The sequence below is a fragment of the Schistocerca cancellata genome, chromosome 3 (assembly GCF_023864275.1).
Source record: "Schistocerca cancellata isolate TAMUIC-IGC-003103 chromosome 3, iqSchCanc2.1, whole genome shotgun sequence".
Classification (NCBI taxonomy): domain Eukaryota; kingdom Metazoa; phylum Arthropoda; class Insecta; order Orthoptera; family Acrididae; genus Schistocerca; species Schistocerca cancellata.
This window is the reverse complement of record NC_064628.1, coordinates 621,208,179-621,230,254: the sequence shown is the minus strand read 5'-3', so window position 1 is coordinate 621,230,254 and position 22,076 is coordinate 621,208,179. Positions and strand designations below refer to the sequence as shown.

Below are 22,076 nucleotides of genomic sequence, written 5' to 3'. Positions count from 1 at the left end.
CATTTAGCTTTCTGAATAATTTCTTTCATTATTCAGACAGTTAATAATTTTTTTCCTGCCTTAAACATCAGACTGGAACAACTGAATATCCCATCCTGACTGGTAAAACTGAAGAACTGATAGATATATGTAAAGGAGAAACCTCTGTACCCTGATCTGAATGAGACAAAGTGGAAAGGTAGAGGAATAACAAAACTAAGGAACAGATGTAAACTACATTGGAGTGGCCAAAAAACTGAAGCCAAAAATGGTGTATGTTTTGTATTAAAAAAAGGAAGAGATGTTACTAGAGAGGTAACATACATGAATTAAAGAATAATTAAACTGCACATATCACTTAACAAGAGAGTGCTGATAATTGTTCAGCCATATGCCCCATAGATAGGCTGTAGTGACGAAGAAAAAGAACAACTGATTTAGAAGCTACAGCAAGAGAAGAAAATTTAATTATAGTGGGAGATCTGAGTATCGATGTTGGATCACACAGACCTCGATATGAAAATGTACTGGGTCCACATCATCATGGCAACAGCAACCCACAAGTTGAAAACCTTCTAGATCAATATGTAAGGTGTAGACTGAAAAGATTCCAGAAGCAGTTAAGTCAGAGACTAACAATATATAGTTGGAATTGAGGATCTAAAACTGTGACCAATTACATCATATTACACAATGAAACAGGGAAGATCATATGTGCATTCAGAGTTATATCAAGTGGAAGTCTACACCATGTCAACAGATTGCTACTTGCAACAATGAATCACATCGAAGTTCACAGACCTTAGAAATACTGGAAACCAAAAATAAAGGCATGCAAACTGAGGAAGAAAGATAAACAAGTTAGTTGACCAGACTGGATTCAAAGAAAGCATTACTGGAGCTGCAGCACAAGTATGTGGTAAAACAAGCAAGAAAATAAAAGAAACTTTTTGGTGGAATGATAGGGTGATGAGTGCTGTGAAAGAGGAAAAAATGAATCCAGAGATAAAGAAATACAAAAGGGTAGTAGAAGAAATGAATACAGAGTAAATGAATTACAGTAGACATTAAAAAAATCAGAATCTAAAAGTAAAAAGAACTGTGGTCGAAGAAAACAGAAAGCTTGGATTAATTTCATAAACTACTGTACTGAACAATAAGAAATATAAGAAGAGGCAATGAATACATAAAAGCGATAGAAAAGCCAGACGGCAACACAGTCAGGGAAAAGACAGAAATACGGAAGATCACGAACTCCTATTTTGAAAATCCATACAGCAGTGCAGGGGAAGACCACAATGATGTAACCACAAAGGACACTTTCTCTTGTAAGGGCAGGGGTACATGTGAGAGGTTTTTGCTCTCACACCTTTTGTCAATCTCAGATAGTAATCACAGAATTATTTACACTGTATGAGAATTTTTACTGTTAGTTACCAGTGAGTACTTTCTGTAAGTGTGTGTGTCTTGCAGAAGCAGATGTCAGAAGTGTTTATGCACAGAAGGATGGAGGTCTTTCAGGGCTGAAATATCACTTTCCCTGAGATTTTTCAGTCATAGTTGTGTGGGAAAGAAGAGGTTGCAATGGAAGAGCACCAGGCGGTAGGTGCAGTTTTAATGCCTTAAGTGGCAAAGAAAAAAACAAACCCAAATGTTCATGTTGGATAAGATAGTGGAATAGAGAGCACGATGATTTTGAAGGCTCAAGAATCTCACTGTAAAGCTTGCCATGGAACAGATCCAAAAATATCAAAATTTTGTGAGACTGACAGCATGGAGATGAAAGAAATACTCCTTATAATTGGACCTAAAAACTGTCAACCAGGACATCATTATGCATAAATCCATTAGTGTTGAAGACAGACTGTTTGTGGCACTAAGATTTCAGTCATCAGATATGTTGATCTCTTTAATATTTGGTAAAGTAACAATTACCATGAAATAACATTACACCAGATTTCATCTTGTTACCCACACTGTTTCAAAAACCAAATAGGGCAGATATTTGATAGATCAAACATTTCCAGACATACATGTATTTGAACATTTTTACTTGAACTGACTTAAGGAACAAATCATAAATGCCTGAAAGACTGTTCTCAGCACCCAATATTACACTGAAGCACCAAATAAACTGGTATAGGCATGTGTATTCAAATTCAGAGATATGCAAACAGGCAGAAGAAGGTGCTGTGGTCGGCAATGCCTATATATCACAAAAAGTGTCTGGCGAAGTTGTTAGATTGGTTACTGCTGCTAAAATGGCAGGGTATCAAGATGTGAGTGAGTTTGAATGTGGTGGTATAGTTGACACACAAGCATCTCCATGGGAGCGATGAAGTGCGGCTTTCCCATACAACCATTTCATGAGTGTACTCTGAACATCAGGAATCCGGTAAAACATCAAATTTCTGACATTGCTGAAGCCAAAAAAAGATCGTGCAAGAACAGGACCAACGACAACTGAAAAGAATCATTCAACGTGACAGAAGTGTAACCCTTCCACAAATTGCTGCATATTTCAATGCTGAGCCATCAACAAGTGTCAGCATGTGAACCATTCAACAAAACAGCATCAATATGGGTTTTTGGAGCTGAAGGCCCACTGGTGAACCCTTCACAACTGCATGACACAAAGCTTTACACCTTGCCTGGGCCAGTCAACACCAACACTGGATTGTTGATGACTGGAAACTGCCTGGTTGGACGAGTTTCATTTCAAATTGTATCAAGTAGATGGATGTGTACGGGTATGGAGACAACCTCTTGAATCCATGGTCCCTGCATGTCAGCAGGGGACTGTTCAAGCTGGTGGAAGCTCTGTAATGGTGTGGGGCATGTGCAGTTGGAGTGGTATGGGACGTCTGATATGTCTAGATATGACTGATAGATGACACGTACGTAATCATCCTGTCTAATCACCTGCATCCATTCATGTCCATTGTGCATTCCGATGGACTTGGGCAATTCCAGCAGGACAATGAAACACCCTACATATCCAAAATTGCAACACAGTGGTTCCAGCAACACTCTTCTGAGTTTAAGCACTTCCCATGGCTACCAAACTCCCCAGACATGAACATTATTGAGCATAACTGGGATGCCTTACAACATGCTGTTCAGAAGAGATCTCAACCCCCATGTACTCTCATGGATTTATGGACAGCCCTGCAGGATTCATGGTGTCAGTTTTTGAACTGTCCTTTGAAGTCAATGGAAAATCGAAATGCAATTTAAAAACAGGAGTGGCCTCAATACCGACCCCTGTAGCACTCCATTGTAAGGTTATTTTGAGGGCAGAGATGCAGATGGTTAATGAGATGCATGGACTATGCCATCTATGCAAGAGGGATGCCATTAATATTAGAACATAATAGTTTACCAAATTGAATTACGTTGCTTTCACAATCAAAGGCTTTGACAAGGTCATGCAATATATCAACATGATAATTTTTCTTGTTTAGCTCTTACAGTACTTAATTTGCGAGGTCTTTTATTGCTTTTTCTATTGAGAATCCTTTATGAAAGCCAAACTGAGAGCCAGTTAACAAGTTTTGTTAAGTTAAATGAGTCAGTATACTATCATAGGCCACTTTCTAAAACACTGTTGAAAAGATTGGAAGGATTGATATATGTCTTTAATTATAGGTGTTTTGCCTACCTCCAATTTTGTAGATGGGTGTTGGTGCAACACATTTAAGTCTGTCAGGAAATACACCCAAAGTCATTTACTGATTACAGAGAGACAGCTTTAGGGAAGGCCTACCAAGTCAGCACAATATTTTAATATTCTTCTAAAAGACAATCATAGCTGTAACTATTGCTACTTTTTATGATCTGATCTGTAAACATCTCAGGGGTTGTATTTTCGAAACTAATATCTGTTGGTAGTACATGCAATGCCTGCATAAGTAAATGTAATGCATCTGTATATTTTTTTTTTATTATTATTACTGTGTGCAGTGTTTGCTGCCACTGTGGGGAAGTAATCACTGAATCTAGTGGCCACTGTAACTAATTTTGCCAGAGTTATTTTCTGATGGCTCAATTTTATTTGAGTAATTATTTTTATTTGTTTAATAGTCATAAATTGTTTTTACTCTTTCCAGACATGGATGTTTTTAGCATAATTACATAAGTTTTGGTTTCTTAATGATGGACTGGAGGATTTTACTATGCCGGTGGAAATGGAGTTTCAGATCTTGCACTTGGCTGCTAAATTACAGTATGGAAAGTTCAGGCAAAATGCAAATAATTTAAGAGCAAATGAGCCCCACTGAATAGCAGCTTTGAGTCACTGACATGTACACACAAAAGAGAATGAAAACTTTCTAGCTTTCAGAATAAATCCTTTGATGCAATAGAGGATTACAGAGAGTGTGCGTGTGTGTGTTTGTACTCTGCATTGTCAAAGCATTTATTCCAAAAGCTTCATTTTCTTTTGAGTGTGCCTGTTGGCAACTCAGTACTTCTCCTATTCGGTGAATGGTCTTCTTTACTCATATTCATGTTCTCTGAATTATGCAAAGCTCTCTCTTCCCAGCATATGATACTTGAACCCAATGAGTTAGCCACTCTTATCCTTGCTTCTCTTCAATTCTGTCCGTCTTTATTTTAGGGGAAAACTGTACTCAAAGTGCTTTGGAAATGTATCGCCACTGGCTAGTTTATAATGATTCTGCAATACACTATTTTTTTCCTACGGCCTGTATATACCTTGACAGTAAATTTCATTGTTAAAATTTGACCACCAAGTTCAGATAAATCACTACCTATTGGTTGCACAGTTAAATCACTGTAGGTTGTAGTGTTAAAAATTAATTGTTAATAATTGTTGCACTATGCCCTTCCATCACTGTAGGGAATTCTACAGTAAAAAATGATTGAAAGCTAGACATGAAAAATTCTGAGTGCCCTCAATCGGTACTGTCCGAGAGGAAATCAACATTAAAGTCACTGCAAACAATGATTCTCCAGTTAAATCTGCATAATCTTATTAAAACTACTTTTAGCAGCTTTATGAAGCCCAAGATATTTCCTCCTGTTCTTCCTACCACTGCACTTTACTAATATCCACTATATCTAACTTCAAACTATCCATTTCTCTTCTTATATTATCTAACCTGACATCCAGTTCAGGGATATAATACACAACGCCCTGACCCAAAGAATGTCAGATTTCTTTTTCCTGATGATCAACACCCCCTCCCCCCCTTTTGGAGGACCATTTTACCTTTGGAATATTTTACCCATGAGGATGCCATCATCATTAAATCACACAGTAGAACAAGGACATGTTGGCTAATGTTACAAGACCATATCAGTCTACCATCCAGACTTGCCCCAGCGACTACTGAGAAGGCTGCTATCCCTCTTGAGGTACCGGATGTTTAAACTCTGGTATCTCCACCGATACCTATTCAATTTGGTTGCATCTATCAGGCTATCAGTATCATTCAGGCATGCAAGCCGCCCAGCAAGGCAATGTGTATGGATCATCTTCAATAGAATATAGACTAATTTTCAATGCTCATCTTCCTAACAAACTAAAAATCTGATTTTTACTAATTATACTTCAAAAATAAAATTATATGTGATCCCGCAAATGAAAGTCCTGTTGGGCAAGCACAGGCAAAGTGTGTCCCTAATAGACTGTATATCTATACTTAATACAGCTCATGTCAAATGAAGTCACAATCTGCGAGTAAGTTTACTAATACAATATAAAGTAACTACAGGATCATTATAAATGAATGAAGTTGTTTCAATGTACCGCAGAGATATTTTTTACACAATGTTGCAGTCATGTGGAGCTCAAAAATATTTGTTTTGTTGCAGGAGTTTTCACTTTTTCTACAACCAATATAGGCTACACCTGTTAGGTGTTAATAAAAATGGCAACAGGTGATTGGAAACTTATGTTGTACTTGCGTTTCATTTACATCAGTCTGTAGCACTGGTGAGTCACTTTAGAATGCAATTTCACAAATATGCACAAACTGTCAATGCTATCTGACAATAGTAGTTGCTGGCAAAATATGACTGACGGAATGGTTGAGCACATGTGAGTGAGTTTCCTACAAAATCCACACTTGTTAACAGATTAAAAGGATGATTTTGGTGACAAAATGTTGCAATTAGAACACAATGAATGAATCTGGGGTAAATATAGCACACTACTGTGTAACAAATCTACAACTCACAATTTAAAAAAATGTGTTCAGTGCTAACTTAAATATTATAGTTTATGATCCTTTTTGTTCGTGGAAGAAACCATTACAGAAAAAATGTATTTCAAAATTCTGCAAAATTGTTTCATAATACAGCCACAAAGTGTGAGTATGTCATCATCAACAACATGATGGTCCCATTCACTTACACTGAAGTGACAAAAGTTGTGCGATAGAGATATTCACATACACTGATGGCAGTAGTATCACATACACAAGGTATAAAAGGGCAGCGCATAGATGCAGCAGTCAAATGTGCTCAGGTGATTTATGTGAAAATGTTTCCTATTTCATCATGGCCACACGACAGGAATTAACAGACTTGAACGTAGAGTGGTAGTTGGAGACAGACACATGGGATGTTCCACTTCAGAAATCGCTTGAGAGTTCAGTATTCCAAAATCCACAGTGTCAAGTGTGTGTGCCAAGAATGCCAAATTTCAGACATTACCCCTCACCACAGACAACACAGTGGCCAATGGCCTTACATAATGACTGAGAGCAGAGGTGTTTGCATAGCATTGTCAGTGCTATCAGACAAGAAACACTGTGCAAAATAACCACAGAAATCAATATGGGACATACGACGAATTTATCCGTTAGGACATTGTGGTGAATTTTGGTGTTAATGGGCTATGGCAGCAGGCAACCAATGTGAGTGCCTTTGCTAAGAGCGTGATATTGCCTGCAGTGCCTTTCATGGACTTGTGACCATGTTGGTTGGACCCAGAAGACTGGGAAAACAGTGGCCTCATCAGATTAGCCCCAATTTCAGTTGGTAAGAGCTGATGGCGCAGACCCCATGCAGTTGTGCACCCAAGTTGTCAACAAGGCATTGTGCAAGCTGATGGTGGCTTCATAATGGTGTGGGCTGTATTTACCTGGAATGGACTAGTTCCACTGGTCCAGCCAAACTGATCATTGACTAACCATTTATGTTCGGATATCTGGAGACCGCGTGCAGATATTTATGGTCTTCATGTGCTCAAACAATGGAATTTCCAGCAAATGATTTGGCCATGCCAATCACCTGACATTTATGGGACTTAAGAGGTCAGTTCATGCACTAACTCATCCAGAGGCAATACTTTCGCAATTATGGATGGCTATAGAGGCAGCATGGCTCAATACTTCTCAACGGCACTTCCAATGAGTTGTTGAGTCCATGCCACACCAAGTTGCTGCACTATACTGGGTAAAAGGAAGTCGAACATGATAATGGGAGCTACCACCTCATGTATATCTCAATGTTTATGAATAATAAAACAACACAGTGTGTGGAGCCAATGATCAAAAATGCCAGTCCTGGTCTCCTGCTCACTCAATTTAATTTCATTATTTTTTTATATGAGATTCAGTATTCGAACTACCATTACCAACAGATTTACCAGCACTATCAAATTGCATCTAAATTGCCTTTGAAGAGATTAATGAAATCCTCCTACATTAAGTGCAGAAAACAGTCAACAACAAAAAATCAGTGAGGAGGAACACACTGTACACCTGGAACACAAATCTACGAGTTTTTCTGTAAGAATACAAAGCTCCTCAATATTTCACGAACAACATTTGAGGGTAACCCACATTTAGTCTGCACTTGTGAGAAGCAAGTATATTGTGTTAAGTAAATAACTGCACATGTTGCTGAGGCTTCCACAAAGATTGTGGAATTCTTAAACTTATTTCCCAGTACACTGCATTTTTACTGTTGCTGATACGAGGTGTCAGATTCAGATAAATTGTAATTTTTGTAATCACAATACAACTCATAAATATAATTTCCATGCAGAGCCTACATCGTTATCTAGGTTACAGATTGGGGTTTTGTATTCTGGAGTGAATGTCTTCAACTATCTCTCATCCAGCTTAAAACAAGAAACTCCGAATCCCTAAAAAACCAAAAGAAAATTAAAATAATTTTTTGCCAGTCTTACAAATTACCTGGTTCTATAGATTCAAAGATTTAAAATTCATGTTAGTTGCATTATCAGAAGTAGAGTTCTTTGAAAAAGTTATTTATTCTTGCAGCATATAGTTCTACTGGTATTCTTGATGAATGCAAAGTATTAGTGACAATTACTCTGATTGAGGAAACAGCTTATTTTTGAAAAGTAGCACCTACCATAACAATAGGTAGCATGTCAAAGTCGAGTGACTGTAGGAAGCTACAAGATGACTCAGATTAAAGTTCTGGTTGGTGTGATGAACGGCAGCTAGTCCTATATGTGGAAAAATATAAATTAATACAGGTGAGAAGGAAGAACAAACCTATAATGTTCAGATACAGTATTACTAGTCTCCTACTTGACACTGTCAAGTTGTTTAAATATCTGGGCATAACATTGCAAAGTGATATCAGATGGAACGAGCATGTGACGACTGTGCTACGGAAGGTGAATGGTCGACTTCGGTTTATTAGGACAATTTTAGGAAAGATTGGTTCATCAGTAAAGGAGACTGCATATAGGATGTTGGTGTGCCTGGTAGGTTCGAACAACACGTAAATGTTGGCAGATGCTTCAGGAGCTCAAATGGGAATTCCTGGAGCGAAGGCGACATTCTTTTTGAGAAACACAACTGAGAAAATTTAGAGAACTGGCATTTGAAGCTAACTGCTGAATGATTCTACTTCTGCCAACATACACTGCGCGAAATGGCCACAAAGAGAAGATAGAGAAATTAGGTCTCATTGGAGGCCTACAGACATTTGATTTTCTCTTGCTCTATTTATGACTGGAACAGGAGAAGAAATGACAAGCAGTGGTACAGGGTAACCTCTGCCACGCACTGTATGGTGGCTTGCGGAGAATCTATGTAGATGTAGACATAACATTTTGATACAGTAAATGCAGCCTATATAAACACAAACAGCTGTACATGTAGCAGTTTAATGACAATTATCAATGTGTTTTCTATAAGATGCTTCTCTTTGTTGATGTACACTGAGACAACAAAAGTCATCAGCTAACTCCTAATATCATGTCGGACCTCTGTTTGCCTGGTGTAATGCAGCAACTCAACAAGTTGTTGGAAGTCCACTGCAGAGATATTGAACCATGCTGCCTCATAATTGTGAAAGTGTTGCCATTGTAGGATTTTGTGCACAAATTGACCTCTTGATTACATCCTATAAATGGCTAGATCATTCACGTGAAGTGTCCAGAATGTTTTTCAAATCTATCTCAAACAATTGTCGCCCACTGACAAGGCACATTGTCATCCAAAAAAATTCTATCATTATTTAGGAACATGAAGTACATGAATTGCTGCAGATGGTCTCCAAGTAACCGAACATAACCTAGGACCCACTCAATTCCATGTAAACACAGTCACACCATTACGGAACCACCATCAGATCTGCCATTATGAAACCGAAAAAGAGAAGTAGTTCTCTCTGCTGATGATGGAAATGTTGCACTCATGCCTAATGAAGTAATTTCAACAGTTGAAAATGTAAATTAGTAGTTGATTCTCTGCAAATGGACTTTTAATGAACTTAGATAAAACACAATATATTCAATTCATCAGTGCTAAGGTCTGACTGCACAATAAGAAATAATTCATAAAGGTACATCAGTAAGTGAGGCAGAATGTTCTATTAAGTCACCCGCAACATTATTGCACTGGGGAGGTACCCTTTAGTTGACTTATCTTGAGTTTTTATCGTGCTATTTCATGAGGACACACTGAACCACTTAGTAGTATATGCACAAGTGTCTTGAAATCATACACAATGCAATGTGTTTTTCTTAGTCATCAATGTACTTGTTTGTTGTAACATTACCGCGTTTCCGATAACGGCTGTGGGAGGCCAAGTGCAACAATATCATGGTAGGGTACTAATTCTTAGGTGTTTATTTTGAAAAGAACCTGAACTGGTAGTCACATGTTACAAACCATCTAAAATATCTTAGCTCTGCAACTTTTGCATCAAGGATAATATCAGATATTGGAGATGAAAATGAAAAAAAAGGTGACTTACTTTTCCTATTTTCATTGACTAATGTTTTACAGCAGAACATTTTGTGCTAACTTGTCATTGAGGAAAAAGTGTTTGTTACAAAGAAGCATGTAACAAGGATAATGCATGTTCTCCATGTCTTGTCAACAACTCTTTAAAATGCTGGGAATACTGACTGAACAATCCACAGGTGTTCTCGACATTAATCTTGGTGTGCACTGCATGTTCGATACATCTTGCCACATTGGAACAGAATCTGATAAGACCTCCAACTTCCGCAAACTGAGGCCATCTTTGACACTCCTCAATAATGTCCACTTTTTATTTGGCATGAAAAAGTCCGTATTTACTCAGTGCTGTTTCAGTGTGTGTCCCCCTGTAGTGCGCTAGCGTATCACAACGGCACAGTCAATAAAGTATCCCAACAAACTGGCAGTTGCAGAGCTCTGTCTGTCCACGGTTTGTCCAACGGAATATGAATGCTCAACAATTTTACCACACATTTTGAAATACTGGGAAGGTGTTGTTAGAGAGATCATCAAAATTTGCATCACAGACAAACTCATCAATCAGGACTGCAGCTTTACTCTCAGTCAGGCTTGGGAACCTGGTCTAATTAGACAAACAACAAAAACAATGACCTGGTGAGCAAAGTAACTACACCTACGCTACCACAGACACCTTCGTCTCTATCGCTGTTGATACACACCCTCGGGTGCAGACTGTATAGGTAATGGCTCATGGAGAGAGAGGACATAAGTCGGCTGTGGATTCCCAGGTGGTCAATCCATCCGCGTGCTTGGTGGTGGTGACACATCTGATCTGCAAAATATTGTGTCCATTGGACACTATGAACCAGCAGTACACCTGTGTGGACTGTTAGATCAACAAATACATCAGAAGAAACTGAAGAAAGACAGTTGGGTGTACTGAAACAGTCTCACAGTACATTTACTCCCTTGTGATGTTTTCTGTCAGTAACAATTACAGTTTAGGTCAACAATAATGATCATGAATAGTCTACAATGAGGATGAATGATTTACACTATCCATAACTCATGACAGTGTGACAAAGAAAGGAATGAGGAACTCAGCCATAAAAATCTTTCATCACCTGCCAAGTGATAAAGACAACTGAATGTATAATAAAATTAACTCCTCAAACACTATGTGAAATCATATCTGCTCAACGACACCTTCTACACAGAATAATTCCTGTTCCACTGAGATGACATATTATGATTGGAAAATGACTCATCTGACTCATTCCACATCACAGTAAGAGGTCACAATTCTTATGAACAGAACATGAATGTGAACTAACTATTTACAATGGAACAGCTGAAGCAAGTCACTGACCACAAGATGGGTACTTTTGTTTCTTCACTGCCCAGAAAACTGAACATTACAAAAACTTGGTAACTGTTGTTATAGTATAGTATTAAAATAAATGAAACATGAAACATATCAATCTTGTATTGAAGAAGCTTTGACAGTGCAAGAATTAAGGTGGTTGCTGTGAACTACATGCAACGCAGTCAGTTATAATTTTGGTTGTGGCTGGTGCAGTTGACTTCAGGATCACGGTTAATTACATTACTCAACTAGTCAGTAGGCAGGCATTTGTGTAACGGACAAAATATTCTTTTTTGTGAATCTAGGACATTTCAAATGTAATCCTTTCTTGAAAAAGTGCTAGTCCAGCAATGTACGAAAGAGAGTTTCTATTAAAGGAGATAGGTAACAACAGAATTGAGGCTAGGAGTTGAATGTGGGCCATGCCTCTGTAGTTCAATTGATAAAATGTTTGCCTGTAAAAGGCATGGTAACAGGTTCAAGTTCAGGTCCAGTACACAGTTTTAATTTGGCACACAGTTTCATAACTAAATGAACACACAAACAAACAAACAACAAGAAGAAAATGTACTCACTAAACATAATGGGGAAGTGACCCTTGAAAGCTATCTTCAATAATAACTCCACAAAGTATCTCAGCCTAATATTCTACAAAGAATTTGTTGCCTTACATGAAATCATACTATAACTTATGATATAAGCCTTTAAACTTTATCCAGTAGATAATAATGAACAGTTTGCCTGAAGAATGTGTTACACCTATCACAACATTAGATTTGCTATCTTCAGTCACTCATTTCAGGCAAACCAAGATGAAAAAGTTGATGTTCCTTATCAGATCACATAACTAATAAGAAGGTACTGAACAGAACTAGGGAGACAAATTTATGACACAACTGACTCATAGAAGGGTTTGATACGACACATTCTGACACATCAAGTGATCAGCAATTAAATACTGGAGGGAAGGGTGGGTTGGGGTCAGGGGTAAAAATTGTAGAGGGAGACCAAGAGATGAATACAGTAAACAGATACAAAAGGATGTAAGTTGCAGTAGCTGTTCAGGTACGAAGAGACTTGCAGAGGATATGGCAGCTTGGAGAGCTGCATAAACCAAGACAACAACAATATCCATTTAATGACAGAACAATCTGCTTCACAGAATAAGAATAATGCTTAAAGTTCTGTCAATAATGAGGCAGACAGACACAGAGTAAGAGCTTATTCAGATATGGATGATAGGGAGACTGGGCATAGCCTACATGGAAAAAAAGAGCAACTCAGCATGCACTTGTAGTGATATATAGAGGCTGCAGAAACCCTACATTAGTCTTGCTACACAGATACTTTAACCCAGCTTCTTCCAAAACTTAGTCCAGTACATTAACCACTTCTGAGGAGTACTCTGGTAACATGGCTGAATAAGTGTAAAACTACTGTGACTGAAAATAGGCAGCAATCGTTCACTGAATCCTGTAGATTTTATATGAAGAAGAACCTTCAGTGTTGTGAAACAAATAAAGGTAGACATTAACAAAAGGCAAGCAAATCTTGAAAATGTAACATGGTTACTGTCTTAACAATAAACTACCACCATACTTCTAAATGCTATTTCTGCTGTATTTTATAAAGTAAATTAGAAAGAAAGCTGCTACTTTGGAAACAACTACTGCCTACTCAGTTATAATAGATGGCATCTTGTTTATCTGCTTTTGGTAATTTAATATTTACATGAGTAAAACTGTATTTTCTCTGTAAATATGTAGTCTTATTTACAGTATACTGCCACTTGTCATGCAGCTATACTGAGGATGCTGCTACTTGACATTTTGCTAACAGAACTTTTCAATCTTTGAATCTAGATACTCAGATAATTTGCAGGAGGGAGGGGGCTCATAAGGTATTTTTTTAATTGTTAGGGATTTTTAATTTCTTGTTTTATGCTAGGTGCAAGCTTGTTGAGATATTCAACACCAGAGTACATAATTCCACTCCCAACCCTAGAGAAGCATGTTACACAGGTCATTCTGTTGCTTTTGGTACATATCAAAAATACATAAGAAGCCTAAAACTGACAAAAGGCTTATAATAGGCTGGTTATAAGGATAAATATAATGAGACTTTAGTACTACTACCATAGTGCATGATGCTCCTTTGTTGTCATAATCTGTGTGCATAAGCTGCTGATGTGATTCATCTCAACTTTAACAGCAATTTCTTATAACAGATGCAGCATATTTATGTGACATGAGCAGCTCATGTGGTACTCTATATTATAACAAATTCTCCACTGTCTGTATCCTGCTTGTTGTTGCAGATAATTTAGAAGATAGTAGGTTACAGTGGCAAATACAGCATCACCAAAATTTCAGCATAAACCACTCAATGAAATCTAAAACATAAAAACACCATGCCATAAGAATTGTAACTGCTGTCATGGCATCCCTTGTATTGATTTCACCAATTCACAATCAAAGCATTGCCTTCTAACGTAACCTAGACCTTAGGCTATGTTGCAGGTCAGTATGCTACTACAATCTAAAAAAATAACAGAAGGAAAATAAATACTATCAGTGTTCTGATCTACTTCTGTCTGTGCACATACATGTAACAACAACCTCATTATACGACATATCAAAGCCAAAGTCTGGTATCGAGAGGTTCAACTGGCTCTTACAGTAGGCAACCAGTTCAAATCTGCACCATGATCAGCATTCTACATTAAAATATAGGCTCCAAAATTACAGATTGTTGCATATAGCTCTGAAGTAGTGTGAGTACCACATCCTGCTCAAAGTCTCATGGAGAAATGCAATGTTCATGGCAACGTTGCTTCAATTAGCAAATGCAGCTGGCCCCACTAGCAAAAATACTGTTAACGTCAACTAATGAGAGGTCTTCAGCACCCAAGTCCAACTCCTGAAAGTACTGCCTTTGTCTACAACATTCATGATTCTTCAATATATCTCCCTTAAACATCAATAATACAAGAAAACGAAAACAAGATGACATACTTCTCACTATCAACCCTATACCACTACGGTACTCAACTTGAAAAGGTGGAATACAGTATTTAGAATGGTCGTTAAGGAAGATGTAAGGAAATCAATGCAATATTTTAAGGGTAATTCACAGACTATGCAGCAACATCTAGACTAAGTATGGTAATTTCTATAAACAGCAATATTGCAAGTACTGCAACTGATTCTGACCAATAAACAGGATGCCAATGAATGGGCTAGAGCAAACCTCATAGTTAAAATGGAAAAAGTATTCAGGAAATGTTCTTGAAAGGACAATCTATTACACGTAAGTACAGAAGTTAGAGACAATTTTTTTCCTGAAGAAAATGAAGCTCATTTTTCTCTGCGTTTACAGCATCCACTTGGTACCACAGATACAGAGCCCAAACAATCAGGAGCAAACAAAAAAAGTCAACAGTAGTAGTAACCACAGCAATTTTAAATTACTGGTACCACAGTCAGCTAAAAAGGCCTGTACATTCTACTTTTATTTAAAGCAATTAATTAATTAATTATGGTATTCTAACAAATTACACAAAAATTTCACTTCTAGATAATAAAGTTCTCTCTCTCTAATAGGCCAAGAAAGTATATCAGAAATGTTCTAAGGAAGTGCAGGAAATAAATTTGGTTTCAAAAACATACAGGAAAATATACCATAATGTTTATGGAAAGTGTGGAATGCTTAAATGATCAGAGGCACTGCCAATGGGAAAAATAATTACCAATGCCCATGCGTTATTGTTTTAAAGCTCTAGTGATATCCTGGGAGTTAAAGAACTTAATCAGCTTGACAAGGATGGAAAACAGACTCCCTGAGCCTTAAAGTGAAAGGATTGTCATCAAGTAGTGCAACAAAAACTGGGAAAATACTGATATACAAGTTTACATATCCAAAAATGTAATGTTTGCCTTTTCAAACATATTAAGCTCCCTTTACTAATTTTGATGGGGCCTTACTAAAGCTAATGGTCAAATGCGTTAAGCTACGAAGCTATTTTCTCTCCAGTTCGGGTTTTTGTGATGTTTTACCTTTAACTTCCGTGCAGCATAATACGCTTCCACTGTCACTAACTTCTTAATTTCTTTCTCAAATGTTATATGGAAAAGCGAACTTTAGTCACACAAAAGATAGCGTGCAACGTACCGTTTCTTTTTTCCGAGATATCTTTGCAGGAAACTGTTAACTTTTTACTGTCATTATGAACAATGCTGACCAGTTCCTCCTCTGATGAATCGGTGTCACTTATGGATTGGGGAAGGGGAGAATATAACGCTCCCTGCCCAGATCCACCGCTGGACATTTAGTGCCTCTTTAATAAAAAGAAATTCCACACAAATCATATAAATATTTCAGAATAAAGCTCCTGAGATACATAACAGTAAGAGAGCTCTGATTAGTACCGTAGAACACGAGGCGCTAACAATAATTTATTTTCTTTTGAACGTCCAGCATAGCGCCAAAAAATAAAACTATACACAAATAATACGTCGACGCCTAATAGTTTAACAATCTACGGGGCTCAGCTAATTCAGCATTGCCTTTAATGTCAAACATTCGCTAAATTTCCGTCGGCAAATATCAGATGGCACCACCGCTAGAATCTAGCCTGAGATGTTGTTTTACGGGAAGTAATGCGCGGGAACCTTCAAATAACAAATAATCAACACTCGTCGAATATTAAGCCGCCAGCTTATCCTTATTGCTTGTAAAAACAGTTAAATTTACAGTTAACAAACTTTAGGTTTATTCTAATTTTAGTATCATTGTGAAATTGGTATGAAGATCATTTTGAGATGATCATAATCTATTTTGGTACTAAATACTTTTAGGAAATAATTAAATTGAGAGACACTGACGAGCAGTACACCAGGTCCTTACATCCATACATGAATTTTTTAAATAATTACTAACTTTTCTACAAGAGCGTGTATACAATGTAAATGGCATGTTACTATAAACATAGCTAGGTCTACTTTGCGTCTTCGGGTCGATACCACAATGCCAGGTCTTGTAGGCGATGACATCTCGATCGGCGAAAGATTCAAGTACTGGAAGGGAGACGTATTCACAACGAACGATGGCTAGGGTAAACAAACCACTACCAGAATTTCCAGTAGGCGCGTCCAGTGTAAAATTAACGCAACAGCCACTGAAGAATATAGGTCCATTTCCTCCTACTTTATTCTCAAGGCTAATAATATGTTTGTAGAAAGGCATGCGGTGGCGGCGTTGACGATACACACAACAACAGCCAATGGAAGTGTGGCAGTGATATTTTTCATGTCTGGTGCAAAGTGAGATCAAAAGTGCGCGAGAGTTTTTTTTTTGGTCATGTGTTGTTTTTTATCTTTGCCATAAGACTATAGGATCTCCTAGTTTTTGATACTTCTCTGTTGTTTTTAGTTTTCTTCTCAGTGTGAGTTTTCACGAATAAATAGTACTCCGTTAACTCATTATACCGGACGGCTATGCAATTATTTGTTGTAGGCAAGTCGCCTACAGAAGAAACAACGAAGAGTGCGGGCTTAAATAGAAGGAATTGTTTGTGCCATAAAATTGTGAAATAACTAAATCCTTTCCAAAAAACTAAATGTCGACAGAAAATTATGGCAACCTTTTCGACTAATGAGAATTAGCTATCAAATGTGTGAAACGACGAAAGACTGACACTATGGACTATAATAATTTTTTATTCTATCTATTTCACCTAACACTGAATCCGATTTATACTGTCAAATCTTTTCAAACAAGACTTCAGTTGGTTGATCGACATAGTGTAGTGCACGCAGAATAACGAGGTCGGTAGATGCGCAGTCGGCAGGGCATGCTTTGGGAGAGCGGTAATGGTCGGTGTTGCAGGCAGGCGATGCAGGATAAATGCTGAGCACTGGAGGGGAAGTGCCATTCTAAACGGAAAGCCATTATATATGTATTATGTAGAGCTCCTACACTCCCACACTTGCATGATGACAATTGAAAAAGCTCTAATGTCACCTATGCTTTGATTAGTATCTAAAAAGAATTCTGCCATAAATGTAACAAAAGCAGCAATTTATTTTCACCGGGTTTGTTAACTATTTGCAACTTACACAGAAGAATCATGAGTGGCGAATTTTGAGTAAAACCTACACTTCTCTTGTTGCCATGTTAAAACTTGCTTCTTTTGCTAAAAACACAGTGGAGTTAACACACTGTCACCTCACTAACATATTGTGCAGACACAACTGTGAGAGAATTCTGAAAGAGTGGTTTATTAATTTCATTACGTTAGGAACTGAGGAAACGTAACATCAATAGCTTATGAAAAAGCACATCCTTGGTACAAAAATAAGCGTGTAATGTCTTCATTTATGTCGTTCCAAAATCCACAGTATTTCTCATTTCACCCTCGAAAAAGTAAGTACTAAGTGGAATAACATGATAGATAATGAAGTGCTGCATAGTAACCATATGGCAAAATACTCTTCTCTTTGCATGCTGTCATTTGCCTAAATCTCATTTCGATATTTCCAACAGTTTATGAAATAAGAGAAATTTTGTGGCTATTTCATTCTGTCTTTATCGCTGATACGTGCGATCACATCACAGCAGATCAATTTTCTGGAGACTGATGATGGATAGAGACATCTACCCAAACCTAAAAAAAAATCAATATGTTAGCTAAATTTCATATGCAACTACATATTATGTAACATGTACCAAACCCAAAATCATAGCGACTCCTATTTTTCATTGCAAACTTTTTCGAAATTTGCGCTGTGTCTTACTTAAGTGCAAATATCACAGTACCTATGACCATTAACGAATGATGGGCATGTGATCACGAAGTTAACATATAGAGCTATAAGTAATAGGAGAAAACGATATTTTTTTATTAAATAGTTTCTGTAAAATTGTTTGAGAAAGACTGTTGGATGTGCGCCTCGATTTATCATTATAGCGTGTCGCGACCTGCCGGAAGTGGGCAAACGATGTCTGCCTCCCCTTCCAAACAAATGAGTGAACTCGCGCAGAGCTTTGGACGAAAACTGGTCACTGTGTATCTGGCACAGTATCCTGTGCCGACTCTACTAGCTTTCACATTTTTACCAAAAAAAAGGTCATCATCGCCAGGCATTAGGTATCTAGTGTAGGATTTTTGGTCTTCAGTTATGAACAGCCAAGCACAATTGTGTATGTTTTAATGTCACCTATCCAATTTTCGTTAAATCGTTGTCTCAGTGTTATCTTATCTTTTGGAATCTAGCAAAACAATTCCTTGGTACACCCACCATTTATTCGACTGGATACATGTTCCACCTATCTCCATTTAATTTTTATTGCAATCATAGTTATGTCTTTCACCCTAGTTTTGTTTTCTGATGTTTGTTTATCCTCCAGTCCCTAATTTTAATTCCCAACATGTAATTCTCCATTTTTCGCTGAATAACTATTAATTTCTTCATGACTATCATGGTAAACGCCCATGTGACAATGTCATAAGCCACACCTACACCATTTTATGTCACTACATGTACATGCGACCTGTCTTCCAAAAGAAAAGAAACGATTTTCGGAAACTGTTTTTCGGTGTCGTTTTTACATATTAAAGTCTGCAGCGGATTTACTAGCCCAATTAAATATGGCACCTGGGAAACAGCTGTCACAGTTTATGATATAGTTAGCACAGTCGCTATTTCTCTTCCATTAGACGAGGTGTGCACAGCTTCAGTCTAATATTTCTACTCATCCTTTACTGTAAAAAAGACACTCTGCCTATATTTGCTGAAAATGTTTAAAAACGAGACGAAACCTGAGAGCTCTTGCATGTTCGAAAGTCGGTTGCGTTTATATGGGAGAAAATCGTTGCGGAATTGGAAAACTGACAGCCAGAAGCAGGCTTCCAGAATCGATTTTGATCTTTTTACATGATTATCCAGAAGCGCTATTGGGAAATCTGTCTGCAAAATCCGCTTTTGGGAGCCACATGTCAAGAAGCATCGACTGAACACCAACCAGTGCAGCGCCGCAATACGGAATCAAGAAGGCTCTGATCTGCGCACTAATGGAAAGAGTGGGCAGCGGAACACCACCAAGAAGACAGAGTTCAGTGCTCCCTGTCAGTGCTGATATAACCAGCCGCCCGTCGCTGGTTGGGCCGAGTTTGGTTGCAGTCTTCGAGAGTATCAGTACTGTATTAGGAAGACTTTACTTAACCTGCATTCTGCGAGTGGTAATAGAGAGTAAAGTCTTTGTATGTAGGAGGCACAGGAAGTTAATATTTTTTCTTTCCTTAATAGTATGAGGAAGACTTTACTTAGCCTGTATTTTGTAAGTGGTAATAGAGAGTAAAGTCTTTGTATGCAGGAGGCACAGGAAGCACAGGAAGTTAAGTACTGTTTCTTTCCTTAATAGAAATAAATTTTCTGTTAATTAGTAAGTGTTTTGTACAGATGATTTTGGATTCTTGCTGCCAGACATTGCAGCTTCTCTCCTTCCTTGTTTGTGTCAGTGCTGACTCCCACAGTAACTGACACAACAGTAAGAGTTCATATCTGATACACCAGAAGCTTAAGTTTTGAAAACATGTTTAACAGACCAAAAGCATTTTGGTAAGTGCAAAACCCATTTTTACAATTCTGTTTGCTTCTTTTTCATCTAGTCATCATATTTACTTACCCCAAATACATTACATTACTCATATTTTATGGATCTCACATAAAAGAGGAAAGGGGGGGTCGAGTTAGAAAGAACCAGATATCTACAGTTTATTTCACTATAGTACAATGAAATTATTTAACATTATGAAATATCCTAAACTATCAATTTTAAGAGTTATTATGAAAACTTTCTGTAGAATAAAAAGAGTAGCCCAACAGAAAGTTCCTTAATTCACTGTTAAATGCCACTAAACTATCTACATGACATTTCATACACACCTACAGGTTGTTGAATACATGTGTTCTTTTGTATCTGATTTCTTTTTGTACTTATTTTAACCCCATAAGGTCTTTGAGGAGACTGCTTTTTAGCCTAGCGCTATATTCATACTTTGCACTATTTTCTGAAAAAAGAGAAATTTTGATAATGCTTAAGGACAGTAATGAATATATGAAATTCCAGGTTTTATTTTGAATGTTCTGGAACTAACAGCAGATATAATTGCTACAACAATCTTCTGTATTCTGAAAATACTATTCTGTAAGTTGAGTTTCACCGAGGAAAAGTTTTTGTAACCCAATCAGCTAACGAAAATATACAAAATAAACTAACGTCTTCATTTTATCAGCTGTAGCACTAATAATGCATACTGTAAATGCAGTTAATTAAGGCTTTGGTTGTGAGTTTCCAATTAAGGTTTTGGGTTCTCTGTGGTCTCAAAAATTGTATACTATCTAGTTCTTTCATTTTACTGTGTGTGCTATTTTAAGTAGCTTGAAGAGTGCTATGAGAAACATTGAATTTTATTTACAGTAATAATTTGTGAACTCGTAATTGGAATGTCACTGATCTTGTGTTGTAATGTAACAAAAAACAGTTAGTCCGGATCACAAAAAGTATTGTTTATCACAGTTGATGACAATCGCTTCCTGTAATTACAAAATCCCCACATATAGACTCCATGGATCGCCAGTGGAGACATTACTAGCATGAAGATGGTCTACATATATGACTGAAACCGGTTACTATACCATAAAAATAAATACCATTTCCGATCTGCACTGATTGTTTTTTCTTGTATTTACTTTGTTCTGCCACAGATTAAATAACAATCAATTTGCCATGAATCATTTGTTGATGTACTCGAAATGTTTCAGTAACCACTTTTTCAATAAGTGGGCTGCTAATCCTCTTTATTCCTATATTTCCATTATCTGCAAAAAGGACAAAATTTGCATCATCTGACACTAAAAGTGACTGATCATTGATACATATTAGAAATGGGAGGGGACCCAAAATGTCCAATTGCTTCAGACCTTGAATATTCATTGTTATGTAATCGTTATACCCTGAAGAGCCAAAGAAACTGGTACACCTGCCTAATAAAGTCCCCACAAGCACACAGAAGTGCCAAAAAATGACGTGGCATCGACTCGACTAATGTCTGAAGTAGTGCTGGAAGAAACTGACACTATGAATCCTGCAGGCTGTCCATAAATCCGTAAGAGTACGAGGGGGTGGAGATCTCCTCTGAACAGCACGTTGTAAGGCACCCCAGATATGCTCAATAATGTTCATGTCTGGGGAGTTTGGTGGCCAGGGGAAGTGTTTAAACTTAGAAGAGAGTTCCTGGAGCCGCTCTGTAGCAATTATGGACGTGTGGGGCGTCGCATTGTACTTCTGGAATTGCAATGGACATAAATGGATGCAGGTGATCAGACAGGATGCTTATGTACATGTCACCTGTCAGAGTCGTATCTAGATGTATCAGAGGGCCCACATCACTCCAACTACACACACCCCACACCATTACAGAGCCCCCTCCAGCTTGAACAGTCCCTTGCTGACATGCAGGGTCCATGGATTCATGACATTGGCTCCAT

At 37.7% G+C, this 22,076-nt stretch overlaps 1 protein-coding gene across 3 annotated transcripts in view; it reads right to left on the bottom strand.

The window, feature by feature from the left end:
• Positions 1-16,148, bottom strand: part of LOC126175528 (uncharacterized) — a 111,277-nt gene extending 95,129 nt beyond the window's left edge. Inside the window, exons 1-2 of one of the 3 annotated variants that reach the window (XM_049922355.1) lie at positions 15,954-16,148; positions 15,697-15,862 (exon numbers count right to left, since the gene is read on the bottom strand). In XM_049922355.1, the coding sequence (XP_049778312.1) occupies positions 15,697-15,853 (157 nt within the window). In that variant the 5' untranslated portion in view covers positions 15,854-15,862; positions 15,954-16,148. The other 2 variants (XM_049922356.1, XM_049922357.1) reach the window with 2 other exon arrangements.
• Positions 16,149-22,076: the final 5,928 nt, after the last annotated feature.